This window comes from Neodiprion virginianus, chromosome 5 (assembly GCF_021901495.1).
Source record: "Neodiprion virginianus isolate iyNeoVirg1 chromosome 5, iyNeoVirg1.1, whole genome shotgun sequence".
NCBI classification, from domain to species: Eukaryota; Metazoa; Arthropoda; class Insecta; order Hymenoptera; family Diprionidae; genus Neodiprion; species Neodiprion virginianus.
This window is the reverse complement of record NC_060881.1, coordinates 31,703,793-31,723,235: the sequence shown is the minus strand read 5'-3', so window position 1 is coordinate 31,723,235 and position 19,443 is coordinate 31,703,793. Positions and strand designations below refer to the sequence as shown.

At 37.5% G+C, this 19,443-nt stretch overlaps 1 protein-coding gene across 1 annotated transcript in view; it reads left to right on the top strand.

Moving 5' to 3' along the window:
* LOC124304671 (uncharacterized) overlaps positions 1–18,500 on the top strand; it is a 210,947-nt gene extending 192,447 nt beyond the window's left edge. Inside the window, exons 12-18 of the mRNA XM_046763186.1 lie at positions 22–156; positions 7,872–7,990; positions 11,080–11,258; positions 11,343–11,504; positions 12,013–12,289; positions 14,284–14,425; positions 14,921–18,500. Coding sequence (XP_046619142.1) covers positions 22–156; positions 7,872–7,990; positions 11,080–11,258; positions 11,343–11,504; positions 12,013–12,289; positions 14,284–14,425; positions 14,921–15,122 — 1,216 coding nt within the window. The 3' untranslated portion in view covers positions 15,123–18,500. The remainder of the gene's footprint in view (positions 1–21; positions 157–7,871; positions 7,991–11,079; positions 11,259–11,342; positions 11,505–12,012; positions 12,290–14,283; positions 14,426–14,920) is intronic.
* The last annotated feature ends 943 nt before the right edge of the window (positions 18,501–19,443 follow it).

Here is a 19,443-nt window from a genome sequence, read left to right as displayed (position 1 = left end):
CTTATTCGCCTGATATTCCAGCGCCCCGACGTGCAGATCGATGATCGAGATTTTTGACGGTTCCCTCGAGGGCGGATCAACCGGAAGTACAAAATCGCTCAAGAGGATCTGCAGCCCCGCTCAAAGAATTCCGGGAGACGCGGAATCGACGGACAAGTGAGTCAATAAATAACTATCCGTTGTCACGATTTTTTCTGCAAACCATTTCCGACCGGAAGGATGAAGTTTGGAAATTTTTCAAGCAATCTTTTTTTCACTTCTATCTTAGCTCCACTTTCAATACACAATCATTACACGAATAATCTGGCTAAATCTGTGGGTGAAATTAGCGATATTAAACGACATTTTTTTTATTTATTTATTTTTATTTTTTTCCAAAGAATTTTGTACTCGCCACAAAATTCTCGCGGTATTAATGACAAGCAATTCGATTCAAAATTGATCTGCTGTTTTGAATACGATGTTACAATATATATATATATACATATATATATATATTTATATTTATATATACATGTATATTATATACATACACGTAAAATGAAAGTAAAGACGTAGAGCGTACTGTGGAGCAAATTTATTTTCGTGTATCACGAACTTCTGACTCAGAATGTGTACATACCTGCCTGTAACATACATAACGGGGTTAAATAAACGGGGCGGCTTCGTGGCTGCATGCAGACTCGAAAATTTTCACCAAACAGGACATAAAATATCGACCGGATGGCCGACCTTTTTCTCTGTAGTATAAATACGTACGTATATAAATATAGACATATATACATACGCACACACACACACACACACACACACACAGATATATATATATATATATATATATATATATATATATATATATATATATGTATGTATGTATGTATGTATATATCCGCCTACAGTCATATAAAATGTATGACCGATATAGAGGGTTCATTTATTCATTTATTATTCACGCCCTGCAGGAAGTGCAAAAAGTCGAGAGAATGAGAAACGCGGAGGGAAAAAAAGTTGGTAAAAAAAAAAAAAAAAAAAAAACAAACAAAAAATGTACTGAATTCGAAACGTGCCCGCGTATTGATTCGAGGATTCGGAGTAAAATTCATTCGGTAGCTAAGGTAGTGAAAAAAAAAAAAAAAAAAAAAAGAAAACGGCAAATCAACGGGCAGAATCACAGTTATTCATGAATTTATCTTTATGCCTGCGTAAAATATATATATATATATATATATAGTACTTGTGCCTGTGCAAAAAACTTTTTCACCGATCTTTTCTTTGTAATTTTCTCTTCTTTTCTTCTTGTTTTGATTTCTATTTTTTTTTCTTTTTTTTTTGTTTCTTTTCTTATTTCTCTCGGCTCTTTCCATTTTTTCAACGTCACACGTCACCGGTGCTCACCGCTTTTCAAATTGGTCCGACATACATTTTTTATTCGCCTTACGCCTGCCGCCAGTCACCCTTCCTTCCAACCCTCGGCTCAGCTTTGTTTGTCACTTAGGCATTATAATACGAGATATTCCTTGTGCGGCTTTCTACTAGAAGGCGCCTGAAATATTTCAAAGAAAAATTCTTCTTCCGTACGGTTTATTCACGGCCAAATCCGCCATCGTTTATCCGGTAAAGTTTTTTTTTTTTTTTTTTTTTCATCATTTTATTTTTCGTTCGCCTCTCATCGTTCAAATTAAATCACTAATTTTTTCGAACTATCTCATTCTCGTTCCCAAATCCCTGGTTTCATTCCGTATCACCTCATAATCATTCAACGATATTCCGATCGAACAATTATTTCAAAAGTGAATTTTTTTTTTTTTTGTATCTCTCGATCTGTTAGAAACCATTGGTAGATGGTGATATTCGCTCTTTGACAACGCGGTTACAGTAATAATAATAAAAAAAAAAAACTGTCCGACATATCATTGAATTTTACACGTCGAAGGATTTGTACGGAATGCCTTATACATGAGACTGTTTAAAATATTTCGATATCTCATCTACCGAAACAAGGTCTAACCATTAATTTTAACCGTGGAAAAATTTTTCCCCGAAAGATAATCGTCTTAGATAAATTGTAAAAAGGGACTCGTTCCATGCGACCATTGTGCTTAGATGAAAAAAAGTAAGCCAAGTGGGTGAAGAAAAAATGAAAAGAAGAGAGATGGACGTTGTTATTTACTTCAATGTACCGAATGATTGATGCCGATAGTCATAGCGCGAGGGTCGAACCCTCGTCCTCTTCTCCTTTTGAACATCTCGCTCCGAGAAGAGACGCTCAAGCCTCCGAGTCCGATCCGACCGCGGTTCCGACCACTTCGCCTCGACATGGTACATAATAACCTATACCCACCTCATACAGCGGCAGTAGTAGAGTCCCGTCTCGGTCCAGCCATCCCACGGACCTCGAGGCGACCGCTGACCGCCTACAAAGAGGCAACCCGACTGACCACCGCCACGCTCGATAATACTGCAAAACTTACTTATTGTTTATCCTCTACCATCCCCCGAAACTTTGTCCCACCCTTCCAAGTCCCTCCTTCCTCTTCATAATCCTCTTATGAGAAGAGAATAAAAATTACGTTACGCATTTTCCGCTCTGCAGAAGTCTCGCGAGTTTGGTTAGGTTAGGTTTTATCAAATTGGGTCCGATTGAGCCGGTTTCTGACCGGTTGGGACAGTTTTGGACTGTTTGTATTCTGCTGGGGTCAAATTAGGTGTAATTGAGTTCTGATCGAGATAATTTGTTCCACCCTTCCAAGTCCCTCCTTTCTCTTCATAATCCTCTTTTATGAGAAGAGAATAAAAAATACATTACGCATTTTCCGCTCTGCAAAAGTCTCGCAAGTTTGGTTAGGTTAGGTTTTATCAAATTGGGTCTGATTGAGCCGGTTTCTGACCGGTTGGGACAGTTTTGGTCTGTTTGTATTCTGCTGGGGTCAAATTAGGTGTAATTGAATTCTGATTGAGACAATTCGGAATTGACTCGGTCGGTTCAGAACAGTTTCGTTCTGATTGGGGCAGATTCAAGTATTTGGGACTGGATTAGATTGCATTGGTTAGCTAGGACTAATCGGCACAATTTCGGACTTATTGGATCAGTTTGAATCACTTCGGGTCTGATTTGGTTAGTTTAAGAACTAATTGGGTCAAGTTGGTTACAGTTGGCACGATTTGGAATTCACTGAATCGCGTTACATATAATTCGAAGTTCTATATGAACTGAGTTCTGATTGGCTCCATTTATGTCCAATTGGGAGTTTGATTTGGACAGTTTGGAACAAATCAAGTCACTTCGTGTCTAATTATAGTAGTTTCAGACTGTTTGAGACCCGATTGAGTGAGTTTAGGACTATGTGAGGCAATTTAGGTCTAATTTGAAATTTTTCTGATAAATTTTTAGGACTGTTCGGAGTGGTTTGGTTCCGAATCGGTTTGGGACTGATTTCGTCAGTTCAGGCCTAATAAAGCCAGATTATGCCAAGTGATATTAAGTCAGATTGAGAATTGATCACTCGTCAATCTTCGTGGAATACAAATCCTGTTAAAACTTACGATTAGTCAAACTGTTGAAATTATTCAACACTAAAAGCTTCGTATCAATTATTACGTAATAATTAATCAATCCGTCGTAGAAACTACGATATCACATCAAACGATGCCATGCTGAACGGTTATTGAAACACATAGAACGAGACATGCATATTTTGGACCCTTCGCAACTGATTTGTACGGATGTTGAAAAACCAGTTTCACGTTACTCGAGCTTGCGAATGGTGTAATAAGGCCCAGATATGCAACCGAGTCTAGTGGGTCGGAAAAGAATGCGCAGTGCTGTTTAATCTGTTCCAACGGTGAGACCGAGCCATAATTTATGCCCAGGTAAAGGGTCGGGAGCTTGAAACCGGCGGGTGGTGAGGCAGGGGGAGGGGGGGGGGGGGGGGGTGGAAGCTCGTATAACAATGACGAGGCGGTTACACGGTGCTGGTACTAGCATACGTGCCTACGAAGCTGCTGTGTTTTATGGCCACTAATCTCGTAAAAATTCATGTAAACTCAAGCCCCATGTTTCATTCTCTTGCCTCAACTTCGTGTACCTACCAAGTACCTTGAGCTTTTGGGCAGTACGCTTTGCCTTCTTCCGCAACTAGCCAGCAATCCTCTGCCACCGCATTCGCGGAACCATCCTTGCCTCCTCTTCGTAACCCTGCGTCACATACGTAAACGTATGTAAGGTTCGTGGCCGTAATTTCTTCGGCAAATTTATTCCAATCCAAGAATGTTGGATGTATTGAAAAAGAATCTGGTTAAAAGCTTTTTTCCATGTATCAGGTAACGCGGGTCATGATAGATCGCAGCGTTTTCTAAAAGTGCCAAATTGTCGATTGTTTTGCACTTTTAAAATTCACAGGGTTCGAATCAGTTTTCTTTCTATATATATAACTCCGAGAACGTAAATCGTCGACGTAATTCTGTATTGCTGGAATTGAACCTTAACGATTGTTTGGAAACGAAATTATTGTACATCGAAACGAGAATTGAATCGTTTCGCTAATGGAATTAAAGAATTCCAACATAAGTAGCTTAAATTTTTTTACCAACGAATATCGTTGGAATGTATAGAAAAAAAATAAAAATAAACGGTTTATTCGTCGGACGATTCTCGGAGTATTGAAATAATAAAAACCTAACTGCGAGAGAAAAAAATTATCGATTAAATTTCAGATATTTGTAGTAAAGCTGTGATCAAATTGGCACGGAATGCCTTATACATACCTGTGTGTTCGGCGACGTCCCATCCCTTCGCGACGATGATGCCTAATGCACGCTCCACCTATTACACACACAGGCACACAAACAGACATCTCGGCATTCAAACATAAGGTTTATACAACATTTATTATACATGTACATGCATATTATACAAACGCATGTATATGTGCTACACACACATACATACATACATACATACATACAAATAATACGTATACAAAGCTCCTCGTCCTGCCGCTAAAACGTTTTGACAAAAGTCTCCATTTATTCATTCCGGACCATATAGTTTTTATACCAGCTGTATATGCGATATGAAAAATGAAAGCTTCAGCCGGTGCCTTGCAGACCCGTTTCAGAACACCCCTGGAGAATTTCCACCTCCATCCACTTTTCTAACGTATTAGCCCGTCTTTGTGTGCTCCTTTGTTCAACCTCTACGGTAGAAAACAAAAAGAAATAAATAAATAAACAAATAACAAGGAAAGAGAATTACAAGCGAAAAAATAAACGCTCCGTTCACCTTCTTCTCGATAAAAAATTTTCACCCCTTCTATTATCACGCAATTCTTCGTTTTTGCTCTCCACTTTCCCCTGTGCTGTTCTTCATTTTCAATTTGGACTTGACATTAAAAGAAAGAAAATAAATTTTTATATATATAGTTTTTTTCTTCTTGTCTTGGTTTTCAGATTCAGCTTTGGATCCAGTTTTTCAATTCTCAACACGTACTGAGAGAAAACAATCTACTTTTTTACAAGTAAATACATCTACTTGTTCTTCCTGATCCGCTTTAGTCGATGAGAAAAATTTCGTTTGATTCAAATAATCGAGAAGTCTTGAAAATTTTATCTTAAACTAATTTGGTGAATATTTTTTTGGAAATCAAAGAGCGTCGATCATTTGCACAGATCTTGTACGATATTTACTTGCCAGTAGTGAAAAGGAATTGCATCAAACAATGAATAACTCGAACCTGGTAAATTAAAGTAATTTCGACGCGTTGTATTCGAATAAAAAATACAACTAAAATGTTGAACAAAGCAGTTAAATCAAGAAGAATGAGCGAATGTATTTACTTGTGAAAAGTAAACCTTTCTCGTTCCAGTGCATTTATCAAAAATTCTAATTAAAAATTTCAATCATGCGTAATGCCGTGAGACTTGTGACAATGTGTCACGCATGTAATATTCAGATTCAACGGATTGGCGAAGAGGCAGATCCTGCTGGAAGAAATTCTGGCTATCAAGCAGTAAATCCGTTAAACTTTTTTCTTCCGCCGGGTAACATCACATCGCGCAAACCTGCTCACGGCAGTAAAACTTATTTGGCTCACCGAGAAAACTTTGCTAATTGAAGGACGAAGAAGAAAGCGTCGAGGGTATCGAAGCAGCGGGGAAAAAAGAAACGCGGAGGCGGCGAATGCTGGAAAGCTTTTTTTTTCTTCACGCGATGCGGCAGGACGCGAAGCTTGCAGAATATTGATCAAGGATCAAATTTCTTCACATATCGACGCATGAATAATCCATACACGGTTTGTTCATTTTCGATGTTATTTTCACCCACGCTCCCAAATCGGGTTTCCTCTGAATTCCGGCGAAGATATTTATTTTTTCGAATTTCAACCGGTCAATTTCTTCAAAATCCCACCGAGTTAAGCTCGTTTGAAAGACAAGTGCCGAGTTGGGTACGCAGAGCTCTCATTTTCTGGCCACCGGCCAACTGGGTCGGTTCTTATTTCCGCCTTCGTAGGAGCGAGGAGAAGAGAGGCACACTCGAAACGGTCGAAACGTCCCAATTCCCTTACCGCGGTACAAATCTACGTCACGTTGCACGTACTCGAGTCTCCGCGTCCAATCAAGCCGTGCACTCGATATTCTCTTTTTTGCTGTCGTTTTTTCTTTTACTCTTTTTATCTAGGTTCTATTTTCTTTTACAATTTATTTGACAGTGTTTTCGAAGTACGGAGCGATTAACCAACGGTCGAATGATCTAACACGCATGCGCTAAACTTCTAGAGCAAAAGCAGTTGTTTTGTCAGGTTGGCCAACCGTAATAAGTTCAGAGAACAGATAATCCCGATACATGTAACCTCAAAAGTTTTGACAGTCGAAGACGGTTGAGGTTAGTCGAGTCTCCGCGTCCAATCAAGCCGTGCACTCGATATTCTCTTTTTTGCTGTAGTATTTTCTTTTACTCTTTTTATCTAGGTTCTGTTTTCTTTTACTATTTATTTACCAGTGTTTTCGAAGTACAGAGCGATTAACCAACGGTCGAATGATCTAACGCGCATGCGCTAAGATTCTAGAACCAAGGCAGCTGTTTTGTCAGGTTGGCCAATCGTAATAAGTTCAGAGAACAGGTAATCCCGATACATGTAACCTCAAAAGTTTTGACAGTCGAAGACGGTTGAGGTTAGTCGAGTCTCCGCGTCCAATCAAGCCGTGCACTCGATATTCTCTTTTTTGCTGTAGTATTTTCTTTTACTCTTTTTATCTAGGTTCTGTTTCCTTTTACTATTTATTTACCAGTGTTTTCGAAGTACAGAGCGATTAACCAACGATCGAATGATCTAACGCGCATGCGCTAAGATTCTAGAACCAAGGCAGCTGTTTTGTCAGGTTGACCAATCGTCATAAGTTCAGAGAACAGGTCACAAACTGGTGATCGTCAATGTTGGATTAATTTTTATCATGTACGATATACTATGCGACAAATAAGCTCCTAATTGATGCCTATATTATACACTCGATCTAAATTCGAAATATCAGTCAATTTTAGACCAGATCAAGATTTTCGTACGTTATACAAGGTTGAAAATAAATTGGGGTTCTCCGTTTTGCGCGAGAAAAAAAAACCAATGTTCAAATTATCAATTCAATGTTTCTGATCATTGACTTTCTTTTTAAATTATCACAAGTAAATACTTATCTATTTGTTTGCAATCATAAAATGTTTGCGGTGGTGGTAAATTATCAGTCATAAATCAACATAATTCGTGGATAAAAATTGGGAGATTATTTTATTTTATTTTTTTTTTTTCCATCAATCAATCTTTTCGCTTGAATTATAACTACTGATTACAATTTTTTTTTTTTTTTTTTTTTTTCTTCAGGTATGCAGAATCCGAGAGATACTCGTCAACGGGACGAGAGATGACCGTCGTTCTTAGAAGAGCCTCGAACACCCCGAGGGACGAGGAATACATGGACGCTGTCTACTATTTTCACGATGGTAAATATAACTGGCATCGAGTGCACGATGCGTGGCTATTTTGTTTATAGAAAAATGTAAACAACTCTCGATAAATGTACAATCTTTTTTGCAAAGTCTTCGGAAAATCAAGATTTTTCAGAGATTTTTTTACATCAGGCAATCAGTTTTCGGTTTTGGCATTGAAGGTCTAACAAGGAATATATCTAGGTTAAATTTGTTTGAAGAATACGAAGAATTCGAAAATAAATTGCTAGAAAACTCTGTCGGTTTTCACAAAATACTTGGAAACAAATTTCAATACCTTATTTTATAGACAACAAATACTGATTTGTAGAATAATCGAAACACGCGTCTCTCTATTTTCCCCCAAAAAATTTTCGTCCAATCGATTTTACCTGCTGCCTAACTTATCTCTCTCTCTCTCTCTCTCTCTCTCTCTCTCTCTCTCTCTCTGTAAGTGAATGTAGCTCGAGAATCTGGTCAGTGAAAATAATAATGGTTAGGAAGGGTCGCGGTCGGATTTTGCGGGTATCAGTTTGGGTCGAGCGATAACTGTTGAAGAGAAATGAACTAATAGCTTCTAATTATTCCTCGAAGGCCTTTGACATAGATATCAAAGCGTCGGTCGGTAGACCAACGTTTATATGCCTGCGTAAGCGTCGACTTGATCTGTTCCAACGAAAACAAAGTGATCGCTCGAGTTCCACAGGCTTCGTGTACCAGGCGAAGAACCCGTGGCCGCGTGGGCAGGAATAGACGACCGGGATTTAATCAGCGAGCTTAAAACCTCCCCGAATTAAACGAGTTTCGAACTATCCCAAATTGCGGCTGCTGACCTGACCGCCCTCTACTCAGCCAACTCGGAACTCGGAACTCGGAACCCACTTTTATCATCGAAACAATAAAACGAACTCGCTGCGAACTCGACGATTAACAGAACAACGAATTCCCTCCGGCTGTGCTCTAAAAATTTCAACCTAAAAGTGAAGTTGAACGTTAATTCAATCCACGGAAGGTCAAATTCACACCATTTTTTATTCGTCTTATCTTGCTCTTATTTTTTGTCTTCTGATGCGCGTAATATTCACAGGTACAAATAAATTTGGGGACGGGGTTGAAGTTCGGAATGTTCCTAATTACGAATTACTTGGCGGCGAAACTTGGAGTAAAGAAATCAAACTTTTACGACACAACGAAGTTTCGAATGGGTCGGAAGCTCGACGGATCAAAGTTCCGAAATGCAAGATTCCAAAAATTTAAGTTATGGTAGAGCAAAGTTTCGAAAAGGAAAGTTCTGATGAAGCAAAATTCCGAAAAATAAAATTTCGACAGAGTTCAGTTCGGAAAATTGAAGTATACTTACACGGCGTAGTTTACTCAACGAGTCGGTGTAAAAATGTGAGGAAAACCGAAAATCTGAATGACCAGGATTCCGAACGTAAAAATATCGAAAATCCAAAACAAAGAAAGATCAAAGTCGTGAAATTTCACCAAACCAGAAATGCACAGAACTAAAAATCTTGGTATTCTATCCTATCGAGTTTCGTCAAAGTCCGATTTCTTTACTTCAATTTTCGCCACCAAAAAATTCCGAATTTGGCGCTTTCGGAATTTCAACCCCGCCCCTAAATTTTCAGTAGTTAGATTCATTGTGTCCACGCATTTTTCACAGGATTGTTTCAATTTCATCTTCTCTTTTCCTGAATATCTTACATTAACTTTGCCAAACCGTTTAGCCAAATTTCAATTTCCACTTGAAAAGAGCCCGAATTTTAGGCGAAGCTTCATCTCCCAGTGGTTAATCATCTTTCCAATTTTCCCACAGCGAACATCCATGTCGGAATGAAAATAGATCAAATTGTTAGTCAGTGCGAAATCGTGTCAAAATCGATGCAGACGATTTCGCGACTGAAAATATTCCGTGACACATGTTTGAGGCAGATCTCAGACGTGAGTCACTCGAGCTGTCTGAAGTTCAATCCCAGCTTCCTGCCTTCGCGTCTATAATAAACGAAGCGTCGAAGCACTCGGTCAACTAGTTTCCGATCGTTATTTCCGAATCGGAAATGGCGGGCTGACATTCTGTCAGAAGTGAGATGAGAATTGAAGCGGAGTTAGGGTGTTGAGAAACTGAAGAACGACACGACGGAGGAAATACGAAGAAAAAATTGAAAAGAATGTTGCCTATACAAATTTATCGCCTAGCGAACCTTTATTTATGTACTTCCTGTAACGCAAAGAGCTGCGTTACACTTTTGGAATATGAGGCGTAACAAAACGAGCTCGCATCCCCATTTCGCGTGTGATATGTAGCTGAAAAACCCGGTGATACGGTTTACTTGGCGTAAGATAGGAGGCAGAAAACCCGGAACGAGAATAGTGGGTCCCTTGAGATAAAACTTGTCCCGCTAGCTACTTCACAAGTTGTTTCCAACGGGGTGCGAAGAATTATTTTACTCCCCGTCTTGCGGATAAGACCGGAATTAAAATATATTACACGCGGTTCGAATACTTCTCATCGAAATTCGCTTCCTTGGACAAGTTTTAAAACGAAATTATAAACTTCGTTTGAAAATTTCGTTATCTTTGAATATCCAGATAGTACGGTTTGGAAAAAAAAACGTCGATAAATTTTTAACTTTGAACAGATCGATCTTTTCATTCGAATTTTTGGAATATCGTCATGCAAGGAGTTTTCGATGTAAAAAGATCTGATATTTTCAATTGTGAAATCCGTTTAGACTCGTTTTCCACGAATCGTAAAAGTAATGCACCATTTTCACATGAAAACCGTCTTTTTTTTTATATACACTCCTCAGTTTTAACCTCAAATATAACATTTTTATCCGAAAGCTCGCAGTTTCCTTTACTCGAAAACGACTCTTGTTTACTATTTTTACTCTGTTCAAATTTGTAGCGACATATCTTGACCTTGTTTACTGGTTCATGGAAATGTATTTGACTAGAATCAACCGAATTTTTTTATATCAAATGTCCAAATAACTCCAAAAACAATAAATCGATTGATCACATCGCAGCCCTTGTCTGGTTATAACTTTTCTGCAGCAATGTTAAAGGATGTTTTTTTTTCCTTGTTGCATTCGCAGAAAGAGAGGGTGGTACGCAGCAGCCAGCGAGTGTTTGTGACGTTGAATACTTCGGCCTGAGTTCACCAAAAAATGGTTCAGTCGTTCACCCGGCGCCCCACCGGCTCTTTTCTTTGGAGGGTCCGCTGAAATGTCGTCAGCATTTCATACCGGCGGCCAATCAGTCGGTTATAATAACCGTGAGTATTTTTTATTCCCCCCTACGGCGATTGTCCGATAATTTTTCAATCTTCTCATCCTCCGGCTTTACATCCCTACCGCAGCTCCAGAGCACCAACAAACGGATATCTAACAGCGCCTGCGACACGCAGTGCGGAGACAGCGGATGTCGATGCTTCGCGAACAGATCCCTAGATGAAATTGATCATCTACAGCTCGTTTCCGAAACCGGTCACATCGTCAGCTGCCTTTGCGGAAGCTATCAGGTACGACGCAGCCTCGTTTAGAACTATATTTTTGCCGATATATACGTGGGACATTACACGTCAAGTCAGCCACCTTCGGAGTAGTGTCCCTGATTTATTTCACGATTTTTCGATCCGCCGTTCCCGAGTTCTCGCAAGCTCAAATTTTACGACATTCGAAATCCGCGAATTTTTGATTAATGATATCTCGAAATTTAAAAATCGTATTAACAAAACCGAGGAAGTGTTTGAAAAAATAATAACAAAAATTTTCAAAAATGACATAATTGATGAAATTTTGAACTTCAGTTACGACAGCCTGAACTTTGCGGATAATTTTTGAATTGAATCTTTATCCAATAGCGTTTTCGTATCGAGACATTTTCGACCTGCCTCTACGCCACACTGAGCGTTGTTTTTTTCTTTTATCGTCAGTGAATTTGGCCATACGCCATTTTTCGACATCCCGATGAATTTCCGTCCGCCTCCCCGTTTTTGATCACCCGTTTTTTCCTGTTCCTCGGTTAAGGACTGGCTTCCGGTGGGAGTACGAAGTTGGACGCCGGTCTACATCGAGTGGTCCAGATCGTCGAGAGGTGGCCTTGACTTCAAGGCCACCTACAGATTTACCGAAGACGCGTTCTGCGGCGATCATTCGACCACCAGACCCCAGGGTGAAGTTACCAGCGGTGATCTCGCCAATGAGATTGTCAAGCTCAACAGATTTTATCAGCAGAAATGTACCTGGGTACTTGACTCCCAAACGGACCGGCAACTCACCGTCGAAGTCGAATCGAATCAAAGCAGTGAGTTCCAATCATCTTAATTTTTGTCTTTCCATCAATTTTTAGTTTTCAATTTCCAATTTTCCTTCCATTCATCAAGTCTGGTTACAATTTTGGAATTCGAGATCTAAGAAACGGAGAAAAAAATGTTTCAAAACATGAATGCGCAGAGAAACATAATTTTCAAGAGAAATGTGATTGCGAATAGAGGGATAGTATTCAAACAAAACGTGATTAAAACGCGATATTTTTTACAAGAAATGATTGGATTGTAGCCGCTGAATTCTAGATTGTAAATGGTATTGTGTTTTTTTTTTTTTCTTCCTCTTTTAGGTCTTTCGTCCAGAACAATTTTAGCACGTCTATTTTACGGCAATGTTGTAGTCAGAAAAAACTGAGTGATAAGTAAAAACTCTGAAACAGTCAAATGCACCCCTTTGATTATACCGGTTCGTTTCATATGGAGATTCCCATGCATCATTCAATACGGGGTAAATTCGTTTGCATTTACGCGATTCCGAATTAATTTGCATCGGTATACGCCTGCATTTCTGCTATTCAGGCTACAGTCTTATCGGAATCCGCCTGCATTTATGCTATTCACGCTACAGCCTCATCGGAATCCGCCTGCATTTATACTATTCAGATTACAGTCTTATCGACATCCGCCTGAATTGCGGCAACTAATATCCATCTTACCGTTCGACATTTGTCTCAGTGTAGTTACCGATGGGTAAACTTCCCACTCTTACCAATCGTTGACCCTAAGAGTAAACATCGAGTAACCTTATGAACTCCGAATTGCATAAACGTACGTGGATCGACCTGTGTTGAATTGCTCAGGACACATTTCTACGAAATAACGCGGTATTAAGAGCCGCTTATGGTACCAAATGAACATAAACACCTGCATTAAAATAATTAATGTAATAACAAAGGTAATAATATGGCAATAATAATCATAATCGTAAAAATAACGATAATCACGTTGTCGATTAACGTGGCAGAGGGGCGGGGAATTAATCTTTGGAAACAGTCGAGACCGGACCGCAATTGTCGGCGATGGAGAGCGTAGATTGGGGGATGAAAGACGCTGGGGTTTGAGGGGCGCGCGAGGGGGGGGGGGGGGGGGAGTGGGGTATTTCGAGGTAAAAGCGGGCTCCCTAATCGGGGGAATCCCCCTGCAGCGGCCCGGGAGGCGAGAGACCGAAGTATATTAAACCCGTTTCCGGTTCCGGGAGTCTTGGCGACGGGATGCGACGCGGCGCTTTGCTTCGCCTCCCGTCTTCCGCATTTCGCTGCAGTGGAAGCGTCGGCAAAAGGGGGCCGAAGGGGAAAGTTGGCTCTGGGGCAAAAGTCTCGATCCTAATCTCGCCGGTCTTACCAACGTGTGCTGAAATTCATAAAAATTTATCGCCTTGCCTGCTGTATAAACTGCACTGCAGATATGAGTAAAAATTTCACTATAGTCGAAATAGAAATACCTGATTTCGATCTTCCGGACATTCCACCGTCATTTTTATCATTTTTAACACACTAACACAATTGGCTCGAGAGTCCAACGAGCCTCGTTAAAATTTTATACAGTACAATGAATTGTTTTATTATTATATTACACGGCTAAAAAGAGTTGTTATTTAATTGAAAATTATATCCAATTGTTGATATCCTTTTTCATTGAACGTACATCAATCGCTTTTACTTTCAGCAATGTGTAACTCGTAATAACTATAAAATTATTTTATCTCAAATCGAGTGAATACTTCGAAAAAAATTCTTTTAAAAATAAATAAAATCTTACTTTTACAAAGTGAGATATCGGAAAAAAAATCACCGTATTTACTGGGCATATTCTTATACGAATTGACCGAATCAAATTAAAAACAGAGATTTCAACGGACACCACCATTCATTATTTTAAATCATTTTTTATCTTAGAGTGAAGAGTTACGAATTTTGTCAACCAATACTTCATTACCTTCTGCGACATTCTAAATCTCTGTATAAATTTTCAGAACCTTGCACAGCCTGGAACCTAACGATACATGAGTACAGCAGCAGCGGTGATCCTGCTGGTCCTAGACTGCATACTTTCTGCTCGCGGGATCGTCACAAAAACTTCACTCTGCCTTGGAAAATGAACACCGTTGTAGTTCGGCAAGTAATTTTGTTGTTCAGTAATTTTATCGTATGTACAATTGTGGTATGGCTTCTCAATATTGTAAAACCTTACATAATATATTAACGGTCAACACATTTCATTTTCCAAAATCTAATCAAACTTGATACATTTTCCAAAATAGTTGATCGCTTAATTTGTCCATTGATCGGATTACGGGACAAATTTATTCAAATAATTTGCATGTACATTCGATAATTATTTTCCTCTTTATCTTTTTGAATCGTTCCAATTTTTTTTGAATTCTTCTATACCGGTTTATAATTTGTAAAATCAACGTTAAAATTTAACAATTTCTGGTCACGTCTCTCAAAATATTATAGAATCAAATTTCTTCAAATTCCGTGATGAATATCGCGAAAATATCTATGAAAATTTTGGGATTCGATTCTGCTGTCGCCTTGAGAGCTTCAAAACTGTGTGAACGACGCTCCATCACTCATCCTCACTAATCTCTGTAAACCTTCACTCAGGTTGCAAGCCTTAAGTCGCACGGCTCCTCAATACGTGATGCGATGGCGGAGCGATTCCGTGACGGCAAATACCAGAAAAAGCGCCCCGTCGCCGGCTCCAAATCAGGTTGCAGGATCGTCACGGAGTTCGAGGGAATCTCGACGGATCATCATCGCCATGACCCTCGTAGCTGCTGCGGCGAAATCTCTACCAACAGTTTAGAAAAATACTGAGATATACGGAATTGCACGTAATAGGCCACGTAGTAATACATGAAAAGGTGATTTTATGTATGCATATGCACACGGATTCTAAAACAGCTAATTTTTGGACAAGTCAGTTACCTCGGTAACGTAGAGTCAGCCGGTAATGATCGACCGGTCGGTAACTACGTCGGTTACGTCGGTAATGCAGATTAATCCCGTAGTGACCGGCCGGCAGTGGCATTTCGGGCTAAATCTGCATTACCGATCTTACCGACTTGGCGAAAAATTTGTCGACTCAGAATCTGTGTCCACACGTGTACCTGAAAAGTACACAATAAATCAGAATCAAACGATCGACTTGTGGTTCAAATGAGCAAAAAAGTCATTGTTTTTGCTCTGTTCTTTTCAATGGTTATTATTTATTTACTCATCTTTGTTTTACCTTGATCAGTTGAAAAATATTATTTTTAAATGTAATATTCTGAGGGATTTCACGTTGTGGGTAAAATGAGAAACAAACTCACAGAGTTCTCATTTATTATCAGTTATGATTCGTTTCATTTTTATTTTATTTTTCTCATTTATCTCATACAGTAGTAAAATACAACAATTGATTTCTTTCACTCGCTAAATTCTAACAAACTTCTTACAAGTGTACAGTGGTTGATTGCTTTGTTACGTATTGTAAGTAACGTTCTCCCCTATTTCAAAGTCAAAATACAGCGATAAGGGAATGTAATAAATAAAGAAGAAAAACAAACAGTTGCGTAATGTGAATGAGGTCGATAATCGTTGAAATTAGTTTTTGTGCTGAAGTGATAAGATCTTTTTCAACACATTAGATACATACCAATAATATTAATCTTTGGGTAGTTCGAAGTACCAAAGAAATTCCGATTTCGCGATGAAACGGAAACTGACGCGTAATTCGTGAACTTATAAAACTTGTAAATATATGATATAGGTATGAGAAAGCGTAGCGAATATTAGGAAAATGTACAGAATGCAATGAATTCGTATTGTAATTAATTACTAGGTGTGTAAAATATATTTGTAATTATTATAGGTAATAAAATAATTCATATGTTAAGAAATAATAAATTGATAAAGATATATATTAAATAATTCAACGAACGTATCTATAATGTAGAAAACATTGACACGATATTTGGTTGAAGATCTATGTAAACGACTGCCAATTCCGAAATATTATACATGTACATACATATAATACGTTGTATTACGCCATACGTTGAAAACGTAACTTGACTATGTAACATGAACAAATTGATAGATTTATATATGTAACGCATACATTTATATCGATAAATTCAACAATTTATTAACGATAAGCATACCGATAAATAAAATGACCGGTAGCCATGATAATATAAATGTGAAAAACTGACCATAACAGCAATCTCGAAACAGAAAAGAATTATAAAAATAATTCTTTCTAAGCCGGTTGATTCTCGATTTTTCGTGGTAATTTGGAGATAAAAATTCAACGATTTTCGAAGAAAAATTTCACTCATGAACTAAATCGGTAAAACAGTTTCACAGAACTGTGAGAACATAACCTTAAACGGTTCTGCAATTGTAAAAAAGAGAAATATCTAAAGAATTGATAGATTGAAAATAAATAATTTTTCTCCAATAAATCGCCAATTACGGTATCGGTGATTATATTGTACATAGTATCGATGTGTTACACATTTCAAATCGGCTGGACGATGAGTATAAATTGACTAATTATAACGAATTCTGCGGTGAAGAAGTTTGACTGTGAATTTGAATGATGTATTTACCACGAAAAAAAAAACAGTGTTAATGTAAATATATTACGTATGATAAGTAGGTATGTAATATTGCGGATATATACTAGACTGTGTCCGAAAAAAATTGTGTTGTCAAATTTGAAGCTGTTCATTCAATATATTACAGAGGACACGAAATAAAACCGATTCGGAAAGGACTTGTTGAAATCGTTTCCAATTTTGGGGTCGTGGAACTTAAAAATGTGTGTGTTTTGAACCGATTCGTGTCATTCTCAGACATTAAAATTTATTGCTTTATTATTGAAATTTAATGAAATACGTGACATATGATACTTCAAAGCTGTTGGTGATATTCATTTAGTATTATAATCGTTAAATTCAATTTTTAAAGGGTCGATTTTTGTTTCTTCAAGAACACGTAACGGTCTTTTGGTTATTTAACTATAACTAATGACAAGTTTTAGTTTTGGAATAATGGACAGTACGAAGAAAAAGAGTAAACGATGAAAAATTTTTCCGAAAATGTTCTCCGAAACGATTTTACGTTTTTTAAAATACATCCAATTTTCACGGTGCCAGAGACGAATAATGCAACAACAAATTGTAATAATAACGTGGTAGATTGTAGCAATAAATTTTAATTTCTGAAAATGATATAAATCGTTGAAAAACATGCGATTTTTAATTGTGCAACCCTCAAATATGAAACGATTTCATTAAAAACTCTTGGAATCGTTCTCACTTTGCGTCCGCTGCAACATATCGAATGAGCAGTGTTAAATTCGACGGCACAATTTTTTTGGCAGAGTGTAATATATGCGTATTCGATTAGGGGCACTTGATGTTTAAATACGTTACCTTTAATATACCCAATAATACGATAAACGCAATGCACAAATAGTCGATGTATTGGTACAATGTAACAAATCGAAGTTTTATGAATCTTTGATAGAAGTTTATGTGAAATAAGTTGCTAACTTGGAATTGCAAACTATATATAACATAATTATAAATATACTAAATATCAATTATTATCATTTAAGAATAGAGAACGTATTTCAAACTTTTTACTTATCGTTGAACGATACTATAATTTCTCTAAATTTTTTCATAGCCTACAATTTATACGTTTGTTTTCTCTTTCTTATATTAAGAAAGCGGCAAATATCGTGCGTCTCTTCGTTTGATATTCACATCATCGCGAATTTATTATACGACGATTAATTCAACATCGATTAAACAACTCAATACAACTGTTATTAAATAATTTACGCTTGGCGTTTCATTTCAAATATTTTATACAAGAGAATTTATAAAAATAAGGTAAAGCTATATTGCTATGGATTATAAGCTCCTGTATGTTGATTATTTTGAGACCGCTAATTGACGTCCGTAACCGAAAATACATGACGATGAAGTTGTGGTGTTATTATCTTTGCAATATCGTGCGATAATATGTGAGCATTATTTTGCTCGCTAATAGTGAAAAAAGTTGCTCTAATATTAGCGAATTAATCCAACAACATGATTGATATTTTAAACGTGAGCATGATATTATGTAATCGGATGAAAACGGTTAACAATAAGTAACAATAAATAGTCAATTGTTTCTGATAAAAAAATTTCGTAATTAAATAAATAATACAACGTTAGGACCTTATATATACATATATATATACTCACTTAGATAACTTTGATAAAACAACTGACTCGTGAATCTTATTAAACAAACTAACTTATCGGTACGACGTTTGAATTATTGCTTTTGTGAAGAAACTAAAATCAAAACAACGATTGTCGAAATATCGTAATCAGTTGATTCGACAATTGATTTGAATGATAAAATTCCTCATTCACAAGTTTGCAAAACTATTCGAAGATCGAGTTTGATCGCGTTTCTGTCAATTTGTTCACACGAATGACGAGAACAGCTGATCTTACAAATTTATTACTCAATTGATTAATGACAAATGCGCGTCCGTTAAAAAAATTGATAACACTGTACTTGATAATGTTGTAAATAATGTAAATACTCCGTTGTGGTTGACTTATTACATACACGATACAGCACATGTAAAATATATTTCGCGTGTAAATTTGAGTATCCAATGCGTGAATTTGGGAAAAAAATGTATGTACTTTTTTCTATGTACGTACGGCATGAAAATTGTTTGAAAAATTGTGCCATATTTCTTTCCCACTTGGCAAAATTTTTATTTGCGAGTATGAGACCCACACAACTAATTGACATTTTTGTGATTGCAGAAACTTGACCTTTGATTGTTTCTACCAGCATCGTGAAATTATCCATAATTATGCAATATAGATTTCGTCAAGTTCGATTACGTTAGTTTACAACCGAAGAAAAAATTGAAGTGGAAAAAACAAAGGAGACGACAGTGAAATAAACGTAGACGAATAGTTCGTAAATAGCTAATTGGAAGCCAAGGAAGGAGGAAAATATCAATTGTTTTTTTACTGTATATCCATAAATCAGTGAATACTTTGCGCGATGGAATAATTTCATAAAAATTTGTTTCATTTCTTCTCACATCAGTA